General features: G+C 38.8%; 1 protein-coding gene across 4 annotated transcripts in view; it reads right to left on the bottom strand.

The window, feature by feature from the left end:
• Positions 1 to 22,040, bottom strand: part of ROR1 (receptor tyrosine kinase like orphan receptor 1) — a 158,389-nt gene that overhangs the window by 18,887 nt on the left and 117,462 nt on the right. For all 4 annotated transcript variants that reach the window (XM_081867150.1, XM_081867148.1, XM_081867147.1 and 1 more), the window contains 2 exons: positions 14,251 to 14,538; positions 13,054 to 13,084 (listed from right to left, as the gene is read on the bottom strand). In XM_081867150.1, the coding sequence (XP_081723276.1) occupies positions 13,054 to 13,084; positions 14,251 to 14,538 (319 nt within the window). The remainder of the gene's footprint in view (positions 1 to 13,053; positions 13,085 to 14,250; positions 14,539 to 22,040) is intronic.

Here is a 22,040-nt window from a genome sequence, read left to right as displayed (position 1 = left end):
GGTGTCCCCAATTTTTATTAAAAAATTTTTTTTAGAAGAAAAGCCAAATTATCCCATGTTTTATAAACAAAGGCAGCTTATCCATGGAAACCAAACCTTTAAAAATAAACATACCTTTCTGTTCTAAGTTTTCTTCTGTTCCTGCCAAAAAGAGACTGCTTTAGTTATGAAGGATATGAATATCTGATTATGTCACTCTCCAGGGGATGTTCTCAGGGGCTAGGGTACTAGTTACAAAATATATAAGCTTGGTACTCCAAAGTACTACAAATAAGGACAGGGTTGCAGATTCAGCACATTTCAGGAAAACAAAGGTCAAGCACAGAGAATCAGTCTAGGTTCAAACATCATCCAGAAACAAGATGGGGAAATAGTACAAGGTCAGTACAACAGGGAGGTCAGGCAAGGTGCAGTAAAACAGAGAACCTAGAATCAGGAACAAGGAGCTCAAGACCCATGTTGCTTCCAACAGCTAGACAACTCAAGAGGGATGCCTTATATACTGCTAGCTGTGGAGTAACAGATATGCCTTACTCACAAATAGATCCCTTACTTACAAGGAGGCTAACTACTCTGGGTCTGCAGACACATACTGCACCATTGTTCTTTGGCCTGGACCCAAATACTTTGGTGATCTTCCTCTTGAGGAATGCAGGGTTGCTGCACCTTCTGCTCAGAGAGTTCCAGGGGTTCCTCATCAGGTACCGATCCATAGAGCCCTCAAGGGGATCCTCACCATTAGACTTAGAGGACCTGTCCTGCTCCTCAAGGTCCTTGTCCTGGGGGTGGGGAGGGGTATGCAAATTGTCATCCAAGGACTTGAACATGGAATGTCAGGTCAGAACATGGAATGAAACCAGTGGTTTCATCTCTTAGAAAGAAAGCTCAGGCTGCAATCCTAACACTACCTATGTATGAGTAAGCCCCATTGAATTCAGCAGGACTTACTTTTTGGTAGACATGATTAAGCTGGCACCATCAGCATCACTGGTGCCCTGCCTTAAGGGGGAAAAACACATAGTATAATAATATATTACTATGGCTATATGTTTAAATAAATATTGCTCTTGGTGAGCCAGTATTACAAATTTGAGCATGATGAAAAACAGACTGACCAGATCTAACTATTAAATGAAAAGCAAAATACTCTAATTGACAAAACTTAAGATGTGTATGTTGGCTGGTTTCTAACGTAATACATATTACTAATTGCAAAAAACCAGAAAAAATACACTAACAATTCTAATTGAAGTCTACTGGAAAAACAGCTTTAAACTAACTCTTATTCTATGCCCCCTTAAAGTGTTTTCCCTGTGCCAAAAGTCTCTTTTTATACATAAAGATGGATGCAGTGTACCAGCAAATCTCATTCTACTTGGTCTTCTCTAGAGGTTGGCCACCCACCACCTTCTCCCCCTCCCTTACTCCTGTTGATGAAGTGCCCAGAAACAAATGACCTGAGATGGAATAAAGTGTGCCTCTTCCATTTCATGTACTCAGTTGCAGAGTCTTTCTTTTTGGGCACGCTTACCCACACCGCCAGTGCCTTTTTGCTCAGTTCCCTCCTAGTTGGTGAGGAAGGCTTAGAAAACCCATTTGGTCTCTAGTGCAGGTGGTTGTATGTCACCAGTAAGCAGATCCTCTCATGTCTCTGTGCAGTCCCCTAGTACAAAATGGTTCACTGCCTTATATGGAGGGGGCTCCTGTTATTGTGACAAACTTTGCAGAACTTTTCATCCCAATGCAACCATCTGATTTGACTAGCAGACCTGGCAAACAGCCCCTATTCAGCTGTTCTTCCTCCCTCCTTTCCCAGCATAAATATTATCACATAAGGGGGAAAGCAAGGATGAAACTTACTGTTCCCGCAGGCCCCCAGATGTCGCCGCCACCCCCCTCCAAATATCTGCCTGCTCTACCCAGGGTTCTAAATCACTGAAGTAGAGCAAGCTTCCTCAGTAAAGATGTTCAACCATCAACATGTGAAGGGCAGTGGGAGGTAAAGGTAAAGGGATCCCTGACCATTAGGTCCAGTCATGACCGACTCTGGGGTTGCGGTGCTCATCTCGCTTTATTGGCCGAGGGAGCTGGCGTACAGCTTCCGGGTCATGTGGCCAGCATGACTAAGCAGCTTTTGGCGAACCAGAGCAGCGCACGGAAACGCCGTTTACCTTCTCGCCGGAGCAGTACCTATTTACCTACTTGCACTTTGACGTGCTTTCAAACTGCTATGTTGGCAGGAGCAGGGACTGAGCAACGGGAGCTCACCCCGTTGCGGGGATTCGAACCGCCAACCTTCTGATCAGCAAGTCCTAGGCTCTGTGGTTTAACCCACAGCACCACCTGCGTCCCCAGTAAAGATGTTTAACCATCAACATGTGAAGGGCAGTGGGAGAAAGCAAGTCTAAAAGACTCACCACTGTACTAGGGCAAGGGAAGTGATCTTTCCCAGTTTCATGGGCAGAAATACACTTGCTTATCTAAGTATTGTGTCATCTTTCCTCCTTGGTATAGTGTTAAAGCACACCTGAATGATCCAGACCATCAAACTGCCAAAAGTTCAGTTTTTATAGAGGTGGGCACACTTGCTGATGATCAATTAAGCAAGGGCATTTTATTAGCAGCCCCTGTCTGCTACTTAGCCTCTTAATTCCTATGGAAGCAGTAAGAGTGTACTTAGTTTTTCACACATGATTTCTCCATCTTGGCTTTATTTCTGTTAAATAAATCATGACACGGTATAATATGTCATGTGTTGTTGTTCATCTGAGGTTGTATTTATCTATTTTAAGACCTGCTAAGGAACAAGTGATTGCTATTATGTCCTGATATGTAAAATCACAGAATTCAAATAGGGTGCACTTTATTTTCCCCATGGCTGTACGTGAAGGAGAAATGTCAACTTTGCTGCTGCTAAATTATCTGGGGTTTGTTTGGTTTAGAGCCTTGGCTCTCTAACATCATTTGGGGCAGCTGTTGAGTCCCAATGTCTTATATGCAGTTACTCTTAGTTAAAATAGATGAAGTGGTTTAACAACTGTGAAAACATTAGAAGTTCACATAACTTGTGCGCCTTTCATAAATTCCACTCCTGATAGACACGTATAAATAGAAGCTATTCACTGGGGAATAACTGGTCAGCTTTAAGAATCTCAGGAGCTATATTAAAATGGTGTCGGAAAAAGTTGGAAAAGAGATTACTCTTGAGATAAGAAACTGATTCCTAAAGCAACAAACATCTATGGACATGTGCTTCATTGAAAATTAAGACCTGCCACTAACTTATGCCAAAGAGTAGGTGTATTCTTCAAAATTACCAAATTATACTTCTATCACTTCTAGTAAGTCTATGAAGGTGTGGGAGTGTGGGGAAAGCAGAAAGTAACTTATCATTCTCGGGGACAAGGAAGACCACCACTATAGCAGGCACCCACAACAGCCCCCAAGTTGAAAGGTATTTCATTCTATGTCTCAATTAGAGGGGTTTTTTTTGTAAATGATGCTAGCTCCTGACTTTGGATTTTGGGATCTTGCTTCTTCATCAACAAGGAAAAGTGAGTCTTATACTTTGAAGCAAGGTGAAAGTCAGCACCACAGACAGAAACTTCAAAACAAGCCAAGAGCCACACACCCCTCCAAACACAAAGCCTAAAGATGGACATTTAAACAGTTCCTACATATGTCAGCCCCTGCTTTATTTTAAAATTTTTGAATTTTTATATTTCAGGACAATGTTATTTTTAAAGACCATGAGCAGAAGTCACAATATTGCTAGTCATGTAGCCCACACACTTGATTCCTTATTGAAACCTGGTGGAAATGTGGGGCCAGCCTGAATGGCTTGGTAGATGATATGAGTCAGGGGAATGGAAGGAGTGGAAGTTATCAAGTGCAACCTTTCCTTCCCCCATAATATGCCTGCACAGTCCCAGTGCAGGGCCCTTAAAAGAGCAATGGCTCTTAACCAAAGTAAACTTAAATCCAAGCCATTACAATCCATATTACAATTTCTGTCACAAGCATGCAGTGAGAGTTTTGAAGAATATATACGTAAATATGCTAGTCAAATTGAACTTACAAAGACGTCAATAGCACAAAAAAATTTTAAAATGTACCAATAACTTGGAATATTTAATACTTTATTCTGAAAAAAACCTTTTCTCCAGCCAGCCATCTCTGTAGTTCCCTTATTTCTAGAATCTTGCCTAATTTCTTCTCTGCTTCCCAGGACACAACATGCTATTCAAAATGTTAGAGATCCTATCATCTGATTGGCCTAAGCAAACCTTTAGAGTTTTAGGCTACATAGAGTCAAATATACAATCACTGTGAAAATAATTCTGAAAGCCATTACCCAACATGGTGCTCACAGGTGTCCAGGATTTTTAATCCTAATTAATCTGTTTTTGTTGGCATCCCGTTATCATCTTAGACATGGGGATAAAATGTACTATACAGCACAGGAATAACAGCAGTGACCAGGTGACTAGTACAGCTTTGTTCAGTCCTGAACAGTCCTTTCTACTAGTCCTTCCACTGTCTAGCTTCCTTTGTCCCTCAGAAGATACCCCAAGTCTTATTAGCTACATGTGGATTTCATATGAGTCTGTCCCTAGTATAATAGATGCAAAAGGTTTGAGGATGGCACAGTAATGTTTCCCCATTTTTTTACATGTTATGTCAATATTTAAAGGTTTCTTTTAAAAATAGCACGGACATCATCTAAAAAAAAAAGTAAACAGTATGGCTAATGTCCTTCTGTAAAACGTTTTATGACAAGGTCAATTTTTAATGATATTCTAAGTAATGCTACAGATAAACCTGTGTGCATTAATCATTTCATTTATCTGACTTATCGCTGAAAAATTATTACCTGAGGTTACAAAGATGTTTCAAAGAAGCTGTCTAAGACAACCCTGTTTTAATAAACCTGGCTATGGCATACTTGTGTTGTTTTACTTTATCAAGTCCAAAAACTGGAATCTAAGGCTGGCTAGAAAGCTGGTTTATATCAAGCAAAACTCTTATCATGAGCTTGGTAATAGAAAACATGCATTTTACAAATGCATTAAAAAAACAGCTTCAGCCAAGTATTGTTTAAAAAGATGCCTATATGTTACCAAAACAATGAAGCAATGTTAAATTTATGAGCAATATGCTTTGTATGTGACTCATAACATACAATGCCATGTCCACATCACTGGTTTTGTTAATGGACAGTTGCACTTGATTTTGGCATAGGTAGTATCAGCCTGTTCTCACAACAAAGGAGTTATCTAAATTAATACAAATGTGGAACAATTCCAAATGATAATAGCTGCTGTGCCTTGACATGGGTAGTTTAATCTTTGACCTCTGGGTATAGGGCGGTATATAAATTCAATAAATAAAATAAAAAATAAATCTCGTTCAAAACTAGGCAAGGCTGTCAGCCTATAGTGTACACAGTGGAGCTGGATGAGCCTCTTTTGAAACTTGGGGGAATTTGAAAAGCTATTGCTGATACAGTGCAAGGACCTGTTGGACCTTGTTGGAACTAAGAGAATAGCTCCCACCACTATGCAATCTGAACAAAAATCTTTCAAAACAGGACATGAACCTGAATAAGGAAGGGGAAAGTAACTTGCCCCTGGAATTGCATGGGATATAAATGAAAACTGGTGGCATGGGCATTAGTCGACTCAGAACTGAAAAACCATCTAGATAACAAGGGAGTGGATAAATGTTTTGCTTTCCCACAGAAATAACCATGCACAATTTTGCTGTTAACAAGATCAATAAACTCGCCACATTGTGAAGTCAATGTTTAACCCCGTTTTACAGCAATTGACTTCTGATAGGAACTCCTACCATTACATTTCTGTCACTTTACTTAGATATGGCCAGCACTGTAGCACTGTATATGGTTTTAATTTTTGGAATAAATGATGTAACACCTTATAATCTTTCTTCTGCACCCTTAATGATTTTGTGATGAAGTAATATAAGTTGCAAGTGACCTCTGTAACTACCACTCAAGACCATAATATACACACTGGCTATGCAAACTATATTATCTTTACCTCTAAAAGTCCTTTCTAAATGTTCTATGGTTTATAGCAGCAGTGAAAGGCAGTTCAGGTCACCAGGGATTTATTCCCCTTTTTAATGTTTTTACTAGACTGAATAAACACATTCCCAAAGATTGAGACCACTGGCTACTCCAAAGATCGGTGAAGCACAGGGTAAACTTGTTTAAGTTGAAGTCTGCAAGATTGACACTTCTTCACAACAATGGGCAGCTTTGTTAACTTTAAGTGGAACTGGTTTGGGCCACATAGCTTACAATGTGCCCTGTTCCATCGAAAGCAATAAATGAATCTGGCCTTACTGGATTCATATTGAGTTTCAATGTCATCTTCTTCACAAGGCTGTCTGTTATAAAATGGTCTCATTAATACCATGAAGTCACCCTGCCCTGAGCCCCCAAAACATTGGTTGCAGTATAATGATTGTTTTCAGTTTCTTGTAGGCATCACAGAAGATATACACTTTGGCAATGAAGCCAGACTAAGAAGGAGAAGTCAGCAAGCTTTTCTCCCATGGAAATAAAAGTGGAATTTTTGTGGTGTGGAGTGAGAAGAGTGTAGAGCATGTGGCTTTATCAGATCAGCCTCTCAGTTCCTGATATTCAATCACAGATAAAAGGAGCAAACCTCAGACTTTGCCTCAACTGGGTTGAATCAGCAATCGTTTTAAAAATTCAATAAAGTCTCCCAACTCCTTCAGGTCCATGGTATATGCATGACAGAGTAGGATTAACGCTGGACTTCTGGCATAGAAAACATATTTCTTGTCATTTTTGCAGTCCTTACCAAAACGGCCATCTGCATTAAGACACCCACAGCGGACTGAGTGGTTTTGTTTTGGGGGCTTTGAGTATTTGTTGCTGTGATTCCCCTCACCCCTATGAGGAGCTTGTTTGCTTGTTTTATAGCCCACCCCATTCTGAAAATTGTGAGTAGAAAACAAAATACAAAGATCCTATTTTTAATTTATCGATATAATTCCACAGTTTACAAACATGACCTGGCTTTTGAAGGTCTATCTGCCCACTGTGGGCAAGGCAGGATTTTGCTGTAATGGAAATTCAGATGTAATGATGCATTCACAGTTTCCGCCCTTCAGCCCTGCGGCTTTCTTGGCTACCCCCAAGTTTAAAAACTATGCATCATGAACCTATCAACTTTCCAGAAGGGAACACCCCAAATTGCTCAGCTTATTACTTCCTCCCACTCCCACACATTATTAATGAAATTCAGCCCTACACTCTCAAGTGCTAACCCCTGCATGAATTCTGCCAATCTGTTGAGTTCCTAGGGTATCCAGATTTAACTGTTTTTGGCCAGTTGTTATTAAGCAACTCTTGCAGTGATTCAGTAACACAAAAATTGTGCAGTAGCTCAAGGCCAGCACATACAGATCTGGCTTCAATGTTCTGAGATGGTTGGCATAGAGAAATTATTAACCTGTAACATCCTAGCTCACGGTTCATCCTCTTATCCATTGCGGCTACACAGCACTAGAGTGGGTTTTCTAATGATTGTAACTTTTTAGAAATGCTTCTAAATTTGAAAATGCACATGGTGGAGACATACAAGATTTGTGCCTTTTAATGAAACCTAATATTAAGATTTTGTATTGGAGAGCCATTCTTAGTTTAATTTAGTTTAACTCTTAGTTTAATTCTATGGCCAGATATCTCTGTGTGTTCCTCTTAGGTACGGCAATGTAAAATCCTTCAAAGCTTTCAGTGAGCTTGCTTCTGATTTATACTGGTGTAAGTGCACCATCAAGTCTAGGATAATGATATAAGAAGTGGAAAAGGAGAGGAAATGACATGAAGATGGAAAAGGCTAGAGTTTCAACCCATTTTCCCAGGCTAAAAGTATTTTCTCCCCTTTTAAGAAATCCTCTTATCTCTTGGAATCTGCTATGCCATGTCTGCAGCTGCTGCTGCTGTTGTAGCACCAGACTGTTCTATCTCTCTTCTGACTGCTGATCCATCATGGTAGCAGCCAAACAGCTTGAAGATTAAGGAAGTAATACAGTTCTAAGGCCATTAAAAGAGTAGGCTGCTCTCTGGGTCATGGAAATTATCCCAGATTTCAATGCGTGCCAAATAATGGATTACTACTGGGATATGATTTTAACACTTTGGGGGTCAAGTCTATTTCTTGGTAGTTAGAAAGATGCGTCGGCATCATCATCATCATCATTATTTTTATTTTAAAATGGCTGCCTTACAGTGAAAAAGACCAATGGTTATTCTACAGTGAAATCCTCTACATGTTCACTAGGAAGCAATCCCATTAAATTCAGTGATGCTATTGGACTCTAACCTTAACCTAGAATTCAGGATATTGTGTTATAAATGTATCATCCCTATATTAGTACACCAGAGAAAGAAAGCAGGATCAAGTAAGGTATACTATGACAAAAGTTGCTAGCAGCAGAATAGGAAAAGTAAGATGTTCCCATATGGCTTTATAAGCAGATGAACGATACATAACATACTACTTGGGAAAGTCAAAGATTTCTACATGAGTAAGTGGCAATTGAGCCACACTGCTTGCCTCATACCAGTGTCATGCTCACTCTCCCAACCTGGCCCTCCAACCTCTGTATGTTGAGCACAAAGATGCCAGCTTCTTGACATAACTGAGGCAGCCCGACGCAATGCCTTGATCCAGGCAAGCAATTATATTTAAGATCATTTTTTTGTTATTTTTACTGTTATTTTAATATGTTTGTATTTTAACGTTGTATGATATTTAAATCTTATTTTTGGCACAGTTGTCAGAGGTGTAGCCATATTATTGGATTGATCTTTATTACGGCCATTGGCCCGTTACACGACAGTTTCCCATACCAACATATTATACTTAAACCTCCATATTAGTCTTTTTTGTTTTTAGTCAAAAGCATCTTGGGGCACTCTGAAGAACAAGACGGCAAAAACTTCACTAGATTCATGAAGTGTTATCTTCAATTAGCAAGAATACATATGCATGGTTTTAGGGTGTGTGTGGAATGTAGCTGGTGTGGTCAGAGGAAAAGGAAATAGTACAAAAAAACTAGACAATAAGTAAAGATTAAATGTATGTAAAATAAGCACAGTGACCAGTCCTGAAGCAGTGCTAGCTAATTAACACCTGCAGTGGGATTTAAAAAAACTTGTTATCTCTGTTCAGCTGATAGAATTGAACTTGTCCATAAGTTGTGATTTCATTCTTCTTTCAAGAATTCTCACTTTAAGGTCACCAACAGAGTGTCCTGGGAGGCTGAAATGTTCTCCAACTGGGTTTTGTTAGTTTCTTTTAGAATATTGTTTTAGCACTAAAGAAAGGGAGAGGAATGGTACTAAGTAGATCTTTCTGTCAGCATTTCTGCTTGTCTGACAGAAGGATCTCCAATCCCACCCAATTGCTTTGGGGGTTCTCCCAACCCTCTATAGTGAATTTGGGGGAGGCACAGAGTTTGTGCGGCAGGGAGGGGAGGGGGGAAAGCCCTGTTGTATAAGCAGGAATGGGTTAGTTCAAGCCAGCCCAATGATACAAATGCTAACAATTCAATGCTGTCATAACATTTCTAGTCCTAGTTACAGATAGGTAGCCGTGTTGGTCTGCCATGGTCAAAACAAAATAAAAAAATTCCTTCCAGTAGCACCTTAAAGACCAACTGAGTTAGTTCTAGGTATGAGCTTTCGTGTGCATGCACACATGTGTATCTGAAGAAGTGTGCATGCACACGAAAGCTCATACCTAGAACTAACTCAGTTGGTCTTTAAGGTGCTACTGGAAGGAATTTTTTTATTTCTAGTCCTGTTCCTCTGTCATATATTTCTATTGCTGGTAAGTGGCATCACAATTTCTCCACTCAGCCAAAGGGAAACCACATAACTGTGCATTAATACATTTGTGCAAGCACTCTTACAAACATTTAACACCAAGCAAGATTCAAGGTACATATTACTTGTTGGATCAGAACCTACCAGCACAAACTAGATGCATATCAGGATATGGGCACTATCTAGTTCAACTGAATTACTTTCACTTGGATATCAGTTTTACCTGGGAAATCAGCCATATGACCAGGTCTATGCTAGGTTCTAGGTGTGCAGACCTCATTCATATATTATGCCCTCATGAACAGCTGCTACTGTGGGAGGCAGAGCATGCATCTGGTGGGGATGGAGGTATTAAGGTTCTCTCTAGTTTCAACTCTTCATCACACATTTGGGGAGCTATCAGAAAAAGTACTGACTGATCTGCCACGTAACAATATCTAACTACTGCACTTTGGCTTTCTTTCTCTTAAAGCCATTTGAATGGGTACTTATGGAAAGTAATACATCATGTTCATTACTACTGAAATCCATGATTCATTATGGCTTAACAAATCTCTCTCTTTCAAGCTTGAGACCTTGAGAGTTCAAGGACTTGGAATGAGGGCATTACAGTTTCTAACTTTGTTCCAGTCTGGACACTCAACTCCATATTTAGCACCGTTTCTTCCACACTTTACCCATTAGCCCAATAAGATATGTGACTGGATTCTCAGCATTTCCCTTAAATGAAGCGGTGGGGTGAGGTGAGGCTCTAAGCAAGACCAAGGAAGCAGCACAGGAGGTGGGGGTATTTAACCATTTCATCATGCACCCCAAGCACTACTATTTGCAACATGGGGGGGGGTGTGTGGATACAGTCATCATGCAGGTGTCTGCATTACAAATGCAGAGCAAATGGTAACCTGAGAGTGATGATGGGGGGCGGGGAAGCAGACTAGAAAAGGGTTACATGTTATTAGCACTCACACTGCTCCCAGTGACAGATCTCCCTGTGCAATGTGTACTTTGGCCCACAGTTGCAGAGAGAGAAAGTGAGAAACCAACATTTATCAACTCTGTTATGCTGCAAATTCCAGAAGAAAACTTACTCAAGCAAAGTTTAAAAAAAAAACACCCCACACACAACTCCCAACCTTTAGTTTAGTTTTACTCATTTTTCATGTTCCTTCCCGCTATCAATCTACCGCACCTTGATTAACAGTAAAACTTAAAGTAGACGAAGGCAATGCATAATATGACAGAAGTTGTGCCTCTTCTTACAAGTCTCTTCTGGATGGTCAAAGCAAGCAAGCATATACCGGCCATGGGATTTTTGTTCAAGGCCATAAAGCTAGAAGAAGGTATGCTACTAAGTAAAAAGAAAATGCTTTAAGTAAATTGAATACTTTTATTTATTTGCTTGCCTAACACCTAAAGGTGCATTTTTGTGATTTTTCATTAGAAATGATAGCAACATGTCACTTTCTTCTTTGACAGCCTTCCCCAGACTGACACAATTGTATTGCAATAGATCCTTGGTCCACTTTGCACAACACCACCTTTACTCAAAGGTAAGTCTCTTTGAGAATTGCAATCAAAACATTCCTTAGTCTCCACAATGTATTTAGCAGGCCTGACAGCATGAATTGTTTAATCACAGATTAAGAATGGGAATATTTAAAATCAGAGTTGTCCCACAGGAGATGCTGTTCAGGGCTAATTAACCATATATATTGCCTACTTCAAGCAAAACAATTTTATTTTCATGTTGCTAAAGAATTTAACAGCATCACATACTTTTTAAAAAAAATATGCTAAAAGGATTATCCACATTGCAGTATAGTAATATCATTATTAGTGTTACATCGTAAGTAAAGATAGAATTATTATGTGCAAAACCATCAAGCAATTAAAGCTGTAATCCTGTGCACACATAATTTGGAGTAAGCCCTATTGAGGTTTACTTCTGAGTAAACATGTTTAGGATTGAGCTGGAAGCTTAAGTGCAAATACAAAAAACTAGGCTCTGTTAAAAATCAGCAGGAGTTCTTAGAGAGTTAAAGTGAATATGATGGCAAAACCATTGTAACAAAAGCTTTCAATCATGGACAGTTCCCTTTTTCTGCATATCTTTTTTAGATTTTTAATCAAGTTGAGATTCCTTAATAGCATGAGTAGCTTAATTTTACTGGTCAACCATAGCTGCCATAGTATAAACAGGACAGTCCATTTGAATCTTATGCAGGGGTTCAGGTCCATGCATATGCAAAAATATGTAAACTCAACCCCTCACCTTGGAACCACCTCTGTGTGAGCATCTCTAGCCTTCCAGAGCTGGTGCACTGAGCGAGCCTTGCTCCCCAAGCAAGGCAGAGAGCTTAAAAGCTCTTTTCATGCCAGGAAAACCCACCATGAAAAGAGCTTTTAACTCTCTGCCTTGCTTGCATTTAACTTGCTGGTTTTCAATGAGCCGGCCTGCAGCTTATTTGGAGTTTTGGACCATACTAGGTCCCTTGTCCCTCAATGATCATCAGAAAACCCTGCAGCTGAGTTCATTCTTAGGTCCTTCGGCTCAGGGCCTGTCAGGAAACCTAGATGGATTTCCTCAGGCACAGCAACAAGTGAAAGGTCAGGAATCAAAGCTTTGAACAACACACAGTGTGGTTAACAAGGGTGGACTTGGGGAACCCTCTGAACAGATTTAGAGGGTATGTAGTGGGAGGAGAGGGAGAGAATGTTCTGTTGCGACTTCAACTGAATATAATCCTGTGTCTATAGGATTGGATTCTAAAATGCTTTGAGATGTAGTCTACATTTTCCTTTGCCCGCAGCAAAGACTAAGAAAAAGCACAGTCTCTGCAAGCATCTGTCAAAAGTGGGTAACATCTCAGGTCTGTCATCTGCACTCTTTCCAAACATTCAGGAGAGTTAGGGTGGATTAAGGACCATGGAAGCAAGCAAACAATTTGATTTTACTGACAGAAGAAGCAGTGTCTAGCTTGGGCATGACCCACTGTACAACTCCTAGTGTGTGCATGCATGTGTGAATATATACATATAATGAACTTAAAATGATACCACAAATCTATTCTTAATGTTGAATTCAGAGCAGAATACATACGAACTATAAAATTACTTTTTAAAAAACATTACAGAATTAACATAGTAAGTATTTAACAACTCACGATGTTCCTGGACTTGCTGTTGGCGGAGGACCTAGAAAAATGAGAATTTTTTTTAAAAAAAGAAGAAGAGGAGGAGTTAGTTTTTACTAAGTTTACAGCAGGAAATTTTTTGTTTTTGCTGAAGTCAATTTTAATCTATTTTATTGTTCCAAATTTCTAATATAAGATTAAAAGCTATTGCTATGTATTTCTCTGCTATCAATAGGTATACATTTTGCTCTTACATCACTTAATATTTTAATGAGTGCATTCTATAAACAATGATAGACAGTGTGTGTTCGTGTGTGTGTTTAGTACAGTTTGGCTTTCACTCTGATCAGTATTGTAACCCCAGCATATGATATGAAGGCACATGAGGCCACTACCTTGCTAAACAGATTTGGGTCTGCTCAATGCCTGAATGGGTGATTGTCTGGGAACCATATGTAAGGCCAGCTTGGATTCCATGGTGGAAGAAAGGCAAGATATATAACAACAACAACAATAACAGATTACATGTTCTCATGCCCACTGGCCAGCAGTGCTAGGGGGAAAACAAAATGTGATGTTAAATGCATGCAAAAAGTTTAAGGGCACATTTTGAAATTACTATTTAAATCTAGCCTGCAGAGGTTGGGGCCTCAAAGCAGCATCAGGATGGACGTATCCTGGGATTTAATTCTTTTGCTGCATTTTGCATTTAGCCATGGGAGAAAAGCTTCCATTGGCACTAACAGCATCATATGTGGGAAATGGTTTCCCTGCCCAAGCAGGACAGCAGGAAAAGCAAACATTAAATCCCTGCACACCAATATCTCAGTGCTATCCTAGCCTGTGTGGCTGATATTTAAGTAATAAAAATGCTTACACATTTAATATAACATGTAGTTTGGCTCTTAGTTATGCCTGCCTCCAACACTGTTTGTTTAACAAGCTGTTTATAATGTAACAATATCACAAGATTCTCCATTGCAACGGCTTGTATTAACATCAATCAGATTGCAATGGCTTGTATTAACATCAATCAGATGTAATCTGAAAAGTAAATAATTGAATAAAGTGATAAATCTGCTTGCTTTGTTATTCTGAATATGCAGTTTTGTTCAGCTACGTCCTGTGTTAGCTTGGTTGGGCATGATGGGGAAACATTTATCTTTGCCTCCATTTTACCCAACTTTTCTTGAAAGAGGAACTTTTCCAGCAAGAGGGACTTCTTACCGAATTTCACAAACAGTACCCCAGTGGTAGAAACGGTTTTCTTGCCATTTGTTGCCACGCACTGAAAGTAGCCGGTGTCTGTGGTATCAAGGTTTCTGATTCGTAATCGAGATCCATAGTTCGTCGCACGGAAAGATATCCTTCTGGGTTCCTGTACGACGGGAGCATCATTTTTCAACCAACGCACAGTTGGAGGAGGATTCCCAGAAACCCTACAGTGCAGTTCTGCCGTCTGGCCTAAGGTAGTGGTGATATTGTTCATGGGCTCATCAAGCTTCAAGAAATAATCTGTAAAATACACAAGGAAGAGGGATTAGACAAAACAACTGCTCACTTGGCCACAGTTTTAAACAAATCAGTTTCTTGCACCCAAGAAATTCCTATTCAAACATAAATAATGTATTCTAGCATATCAACTGTGAATGAATCTCTTTTTCCTATCAAGAAAGATTAGTGGAAGTATATCTATTGCTACATACAACACATACAAATATGTAAAGTAGTATAAGGGAAAGTGTCACAAATAATCTACTGAAGATGCTGTCTTACATTTAGATGTATACTCATAAAGCTGACTGTTGGAAGATCTGTTCTGTCTCTTTCGCATTCCAAATATGCTCGTGGTTATGTTATTTAGACAATATAGATAACGGCTCTGCATTGCCTTATATAATATTTAGCTACTTCTGTCACTGTTCACCCAGCACACTTATTTCATTTTATTGCTATATGATTATTATCAGATTTCTGAAAGTGGAAACAACTTGAAATCATTTGAAACTTACATTTGGTACTAAAGCTAAGCTTTTCTTCAGTAAGTTTAACAACCAACATATTGAGTATGCATTTATATCTATCTGTATTTTGGACATAAAATATTGTGTGAATTGTCTTCTTAGTCCAGCAGATGAGTTTCAGGTGAAGGCAACTACCTAATTTGAAAAATTACTTGTCTTTTTTTTTTTGTAGCTTTTTATACATACTCACCCTGTTTTACCTCTGTTATGGTAGCTTTATTTATCCAAGCAATGTTGTTGAAAAGGTAAGCTGCCTATGGGAAGCCACAACTAAGTTTTCTAGACCAGATAAACCCAACTCTCTAGCAAGTTATGCTACCTTGACCTAGGGATGCAGGTAGTGCTGTGGTCTAAGCCACTGAGCCTCTTGGGCTTGCCGATTAGAAGGTTAGCATTCAAATCCGCGTGACAGGGTGAGCTCCCATGCTCTGTCCCAGCTTCTCCCAACCTAGAAGTTCGAAAGCATACAAGTGCAAGTAGATAAATGGGTGCCGCTGTGGCAGGAAGGTAAATGGTGTTTCCGTGCGCTCTGGCACTTGTCATGGTCCTCCGTGTGCCAGTAGCGGTTGGTCGTGCTGGCCATGTGACCCAGAAAGCTGTCTGTGGACAAATGCTGGCTCCCTCATCCTGAAAAGTGGGGTGAGTGCCGCACCCCATGGTCACCTGTGACTGGACTTAACCGTCCAAGTGTCCTTTACTTTTTTTACCTTACAAGCTTGACCACTCATCTGTATATACATTAATATAATTTTATGGTAGCTGTAGGCCTTCACACATAAATGAGTAGCATGAAGTAACGCTGACACTTTAACAACATTTAGCAAGCACTTTAATATTCCCAATGTTCAGCTAAATAGGCACGTATCTCTGGATCTGGTCAGAAAACAGGTCTGTTGGTTCCTTTCAAGAATGAGTTTCTTAAAGAAAATAAACTTCTTCCCCCTCTTGAACTAGAAATCTACCCGCTTCTGATGTTGATGCATGTATTGGTTTCATTTCCACAAGACCTACATCCTCCATTTTTTCTAGCTTCTTCTTTTTGCATTGCATTAGGATTCAAATGTCCATTATTGGAGCTATGTTCCATTTTTTGGCTATCAGTAGTGCCAATGTTTTCTTCCATGCAACACAACACCAACTGCTGCCTATCTCTATTAATTTCCTTCAAGTATGGCACGTTTACTCTTTAAATCCAAATTTAACCAGCTTCTCTCTTCAAAGGGCCACCTTTTCCTATCCAGATGTTCAGATTTGGTAGCCAATAGCAAATGCTGTTCCTGGACATCTTTAATAAAATCCAACCCACCTAAAAGTCAACTCTCAAAGTACAATTTTGTAAATATATGTGCTTTCAATTACAGAGCTACTGAGGAACTGTAATTTAGAAGGCAAAGGAGGTGATTAAAGAGACCTAATTTTACAAGCTTTTAACACCTTAACACAATTTTGCCTATGTAAACTTTGGTTAGATGTTTAGCTTCATATCAAAGACGTTGCAATATCATGAATACTGTGGGCAAAGAACTCACAAGGGGCTGGCAGTATATATGATCACCATTTTACTGAAGAAGGTATTATAGCAATGAAGACAGTTGACTACAATTTTACAAGTGAGCAAGGGGAAGTGGGTTCACCACTCACTTAGGGGTCCATATAATCTGGCATCATGCTTTGAACGCTTAAAAGAAAACTCATTGTTAAAGTATAGCCTGAGTCAGATCATACATTCTTGAATTCCCACAAAAATCTGCATTTAATAAAATCATACAAATAGTGCACAGCTTCTGAGCAACCGCATTCAAATTTTAAGTATTAGATTTCTTTACAATGCTGAACTTGATTACACTTCAAAGAGAGTAATTTAGCTGCTTTACAGTGCAATAGAGTCAAAGAGGGAAATATTAATTTTTCTATGATCGTCATGCTGACAAGGGTACAGAAAACTAACACAGAACATACAGTATTTCCAAAGAAGCACGGGTGAGGAACAATTAACAGGGTGCTGATTTGTTTTTGACATGTCGATAAATAATGGATAATTTAATATACACTGTTATAATATGGTTGCATCATCACAAAAACACAGATATAAATTTTACAGAGATGTAGCTGCATTCAGATGACCAGATATAGATAAAAGGAGATGTCATACGGAATCAGACCAATGCCTTACCTAGCCCTTTGTTGTGGAAGAAAATGGTTGCTTGCTGTAGATCAGCAATGGGTAAGGACACAATAGCAGGGATACCTATTTTTGTCACCCCCTTCTCTCTCACACTTTCTTCATTCATTCATTCATTCATTCATTCTTACTTTCACACAAGCCCCCAACCCACAAGTCATCCATTCACACACCAAGTATACACCCCAGCCATCCATCCATCATTCATTATCTTACTCTCTCACATTCACACACATTCTTAAGTTTCCCTCCCATCCTTTGTCTGCCTCTTATAGTTCCTGTAGTCTGAACTTATATAGGTTTACTTCGACATTAAGTCTCAAGAAGGCATTTCTGAAGCATCTTCCCAACACCATTGTAGAGTTTTCCCCGTTTCAGGACTGCACGAAGAAGTGTGGCAAAGCACAGGGTTCCCAGTGGAAATAAAATCTTCACAAGAGGAGCAAGAGGAGCTTCTGGATCACTATGTCACACCTGTGGTGTGTTGTGGGAGGCCATGAGAAGTCATCACAGAAGGCAGTAGCTAGGGTATCTTCCCTCTCCATGAAGTGTAGCAGCTAGAACATATTTCTAAAGGATGTTACGCTGCTCTGTTAGGCTGAGTCTCCAAGCTCCAATGCCACTGCAGGGTTTATGGAAAGGAAGAGAGATCCCTGAGTGCTACCAGATGCTGCACACATAAGGCCATGGATTACCCACCTGATTACAGCGTCAGGAAGATGCATTTTCAAGTAAAAACAGGATTTCCCAATTGGTGTGTAGAGGAAAGGGTGGGGCAGCCCTGAGTAAACCTGAGTTTTGCTACCTAGGCCACTGTGTGCAGAGGGGGAGGGAGAACCATAGTATCAAGATGGATCCTCAGAAGGACAATTGTTTTATTACTGCTTCACCTGTTCTTGACATGAACACTGTCATTAAAAACAGGTTGCATAATATAAATCCTGACCCAAATTATATCATCAACCCTTTAATATTTTTTTTGCTATGGCACTCAAGCTAATTGCTACAGAATACACCAATTATATGTCTGAATTTAGGAGGATTTAAGGATTGTACCATAAATCAGTTAGCATTTTCTTCATTTTAAAAAAACATATACCGGTATTCGCCTTTGTTTGATACCAAGCATGTATGACGACGCTTTCAGAAAATACTTTGTCAGAAATTTTGAGATGAAATCAGAAATCTAAAATTTAGACCACATATAATTTGATAACAAGTCAGTTTTACTTTTCAATTTGTTAAAACAATCTGTTCCCAGTCTTAAATCCTAAATGCCAAGTTTCAACCCACAGAGACTTTTTTTCTTTATGCTCAAGTTATAAACCACTGTAAAATGCTGACAGACCCTTACTGTAGCAGGCCTAGTGGGTGCCCTATAATGAACTTCTAAATTACTTGAGATAATATCTAGAAAGCTTGGCCTTAAATATGTTTCTGGTTTTGAGGCATTGCCAAAGAAAACACTGCACATCATAAGTCACCTTCATGAGTCTAAGAGTATAAACTGGAGACAAAGAATGCAAGAACTAAATATTAGGTGTCTTTATTCTGCAACTTTCCCCCTCATTTTTTCATTATGGAATAGTGCTTTAATACACAGTTAAGTTTAAGGAGTTCTGAAACCACAAAATGTGCATTGTAAGAAGAAATATGTGCATTGTTAAAACAGGAAAGCTTTCAGACTATTTACTACTTTAAGTGGTGGCGTCCAGGTGCGTTTTAAAGTAAAACTGGCAAATTCTTGCAAAGGAATTTGAATATTTGTAGGATTATTCTAACTTAAACTTAAGTTGCAACTTATTCTGATGAACATTTGGCATGCTAAGGCAAAAGCAAAAAGCTCATTATCATTGCTAATGCTGCTGTTAGTACTACCAGGATGTCAGGCTAGAATCTGTTCCAAGCCATTCAGCTGCAAAAATAAGAATTGAATGCAAGTAAAGAACCTTAGTTCCTCTTTTCCTTTTCCTTGGGGTAATGAAGATGGCAGCAAAAGAGGATGCAGGAGTGTCTTTAAAATGAATCATTTCATCATATTGATTAATAAAAACAAGGAAAATGCAAATTGACATTTCAGACAACAGAATAATGCTTTTTTATTATTTGGCAACCCACATGAAGCATATCAAAAAGTTAAAAGAGACGTGAATGGAAATATTTGGTCATCAGCATTTCAAGCAGGAAGCAAAGGCCAGCAACTCATTTTGCTCAGCCAGCTTGCTTTTATTTCACCAAAGTTCTCAATGAAGCATTCATAGAAAGCTTTATCCAAACACATAGTGCTGAATGGATTGTGTTTTCTCTTTATTGTTCCACTGCATATATTCATTTCCGAGTTAATAATATACAGAAGCAGGCAATAGGCATTAGGGTGGATATTTTCTGAAAGCTTAGCCATTTTCTTTCTTCCTTTCTTCCTTTCTTTCTCCCTTCCTCTCTCTCTTTCACACACACACACACACACACACACACACACACCAGAAGCTAGACAGCTTTGCAGTGTCATACATCTCTATCAGCCTTTCTGATTTATTTAGACTACCGACACTCAAGCCACAGGATGAAAAAGGAAAATACAGTGTCCCTTTGCAGCCAGCGTATCAGCTTCTGGGGTTCATTTATTATATTTTTGTCACCCTTCAATTTAGGAGCTTAAGGTGGCATACATGGTTCCCTCCCTTCATTTTATCACAACCCTTTCACGTACATTAGACCGAGAGAGAGAGAGAGAGAGAGAGAGAGAGAGATGGGGACCGACTCACAGTCACCCAGTGAGCTTCATGGCCAAGTGGACAGTTGAATCTGTCTCCCTTGTCCTGGTCTGGCACTCAAACCATATACTCTAATCTCACTGTATGTTTTGGGAGCAGAGAAACTTCCATATGAAATTGTCCATTCTTTAAGTATAATATCTCCATTGGAAGCCCTGCTCTAAGTGCCCACACCTTCAGACGTTAGATAGGTGGCAACTCAGAACTGAATTTTCTCAGTGCTGGTATCCCAATAATGAAATGCTCTTCCTAGGAACTCATCTGTTGCCTGCTCTCTGAACTTCAGGTAGCAGGTGAATACAGTTTCCTTCTTCAAAGCTTTAAATGGATAAGTTAATTTTGCCTTTTCCTGTCAACCACTATTGCTTCATTGAGTTTTGTTGTCCTGGATGATTTATGATGAAAATCAAGTTTAAACAAATGTTTTAAATAAATAAATGTCAATATTTGAAACAGGAAAGGAAGCAGAATAAAATTCAATGAAACTCCAGTCTCTGACCCCCACTGAAGGGAAAAGGCAGTAAAACAAGGGCAAAAGTATTTTAATAGTGCATTCCAGACAGCACATTCCTAAATGTATTAATTCAATTCAATAATATCCCCTTAGCACACAGTCAACTGTATAGCAGCAGAGTAACAGGCATGAGATGAACACACTGAAATTTATTTAAAAGTTAGAACAAATATATTTATATTTATTCCTAATTTTCATATAAAGAAAGTTAACGATAAATGCCATATATGATTGGATGAATAATAACTCTTCACAAAAACAAAAATAAACAAAAGCAGTTACTCTTTGAGTGACTACCATTCTAAAATATTAAATGAGATTTCAAAAATGAAACATGACCAAACTTTAATGACATTATTTATTAATTTATGCTGCATCTTTTAAACTGAGATTTACTCTAGAACAGCCTTCAATATTTTCGAAGATGGTAAGGAGAACAAGCAAACTTTTAGCTGTCAATACAAAGTGGATTTTCTACCTGACTATACTCCTTTTGACAGTTTTAGATTTTTCATACTGCTTTGTTTCTGAATGCATTTTAAAATTTCCAAAGAGCTTTGATGACAATTTTGATAAGTGAAAACTGGTGTGGAGGAATTACCTTTTTCTTTACTTGAAATCTGGTTTGTAAAACAAGCAGGAGGTCTACACACTTGTTACTAATTTATAAAATGTATCAGTTCCAAAATGGCCCAAAGCACATGCACAAACTATAACAACAATTATGTTGTTAGAGGTACACACACACACACACACACACACACACGTAGCATTTACAAATGTATGATTAAAGTACCAGGTTCAACAACTGTATAAAAAAAGAAAAGGAAATCACAGTCTAGAAAAGCTATGTGCTACAAATTATTGTTTATAACAAATAAGTAATTTGTGACTAGCATACAAAAATCCATATCATCTTGTAACCTAAACTACTGAAAAACATCAAGGAATTTTGTTGTCACTTTAGAAACCAAACTGTGTCTTATTCCAAACCTCAACTTGCTAAAAGTGTGTACAAATAGGTATATATGTAGAGGTCTCCTCTATATGTATATAGATATATATTTGCATGTGTAGATATATCACACATACATAGAGGATGGAGAATAGTGCAATGAAGCAGATTGTGTGTGTGTATATATAAATAAATGTATGTGCCTACCCATCTACGTGAATAAAATGGCTGAAGAGTAATGCTATGAAGTCAAAGATAAGCAGTTATTTTTGACATTTTGACATACAATCACATTAGAATCTGCTTCTTATTAGCCCTTCCTTTGCCTGTTAAAGGTCTACTTTTTAAACCCCAAATGTCAGGAAATCTGGAACAGAAATGTACAATAAAACACGTCCCTTGGCCCTCTGATCTATTAATCTTTCAAATAAACCGAGATAGCTGGATGAGCCAGGGCAAGGTTATTATATATAGCTACCTTGTGTGTAACGTCAGACATTCATTATACACACTGGGGTTTATAAGGGGAAAAACCCAACCAAAGTCTGAAATAAATTACACATTTTCT

The sequence above is a fragment of the Podarcis erhardii genome (genome assembly GCF_964252035.2).
Source record: "Podarcis erhardii genome assembly, chromosome: 6".
Lineage (NCBI taxonomy): Eukaryota > Metazoa > Chordata > Lepidosauria > Squamata > Lacertidae > Podarcis > Podarcis erhardii.
Note: the sequence above shows the minus strand (reverse complement) of the source record. Positions and strands in the feature narration are given on the sequence as shown.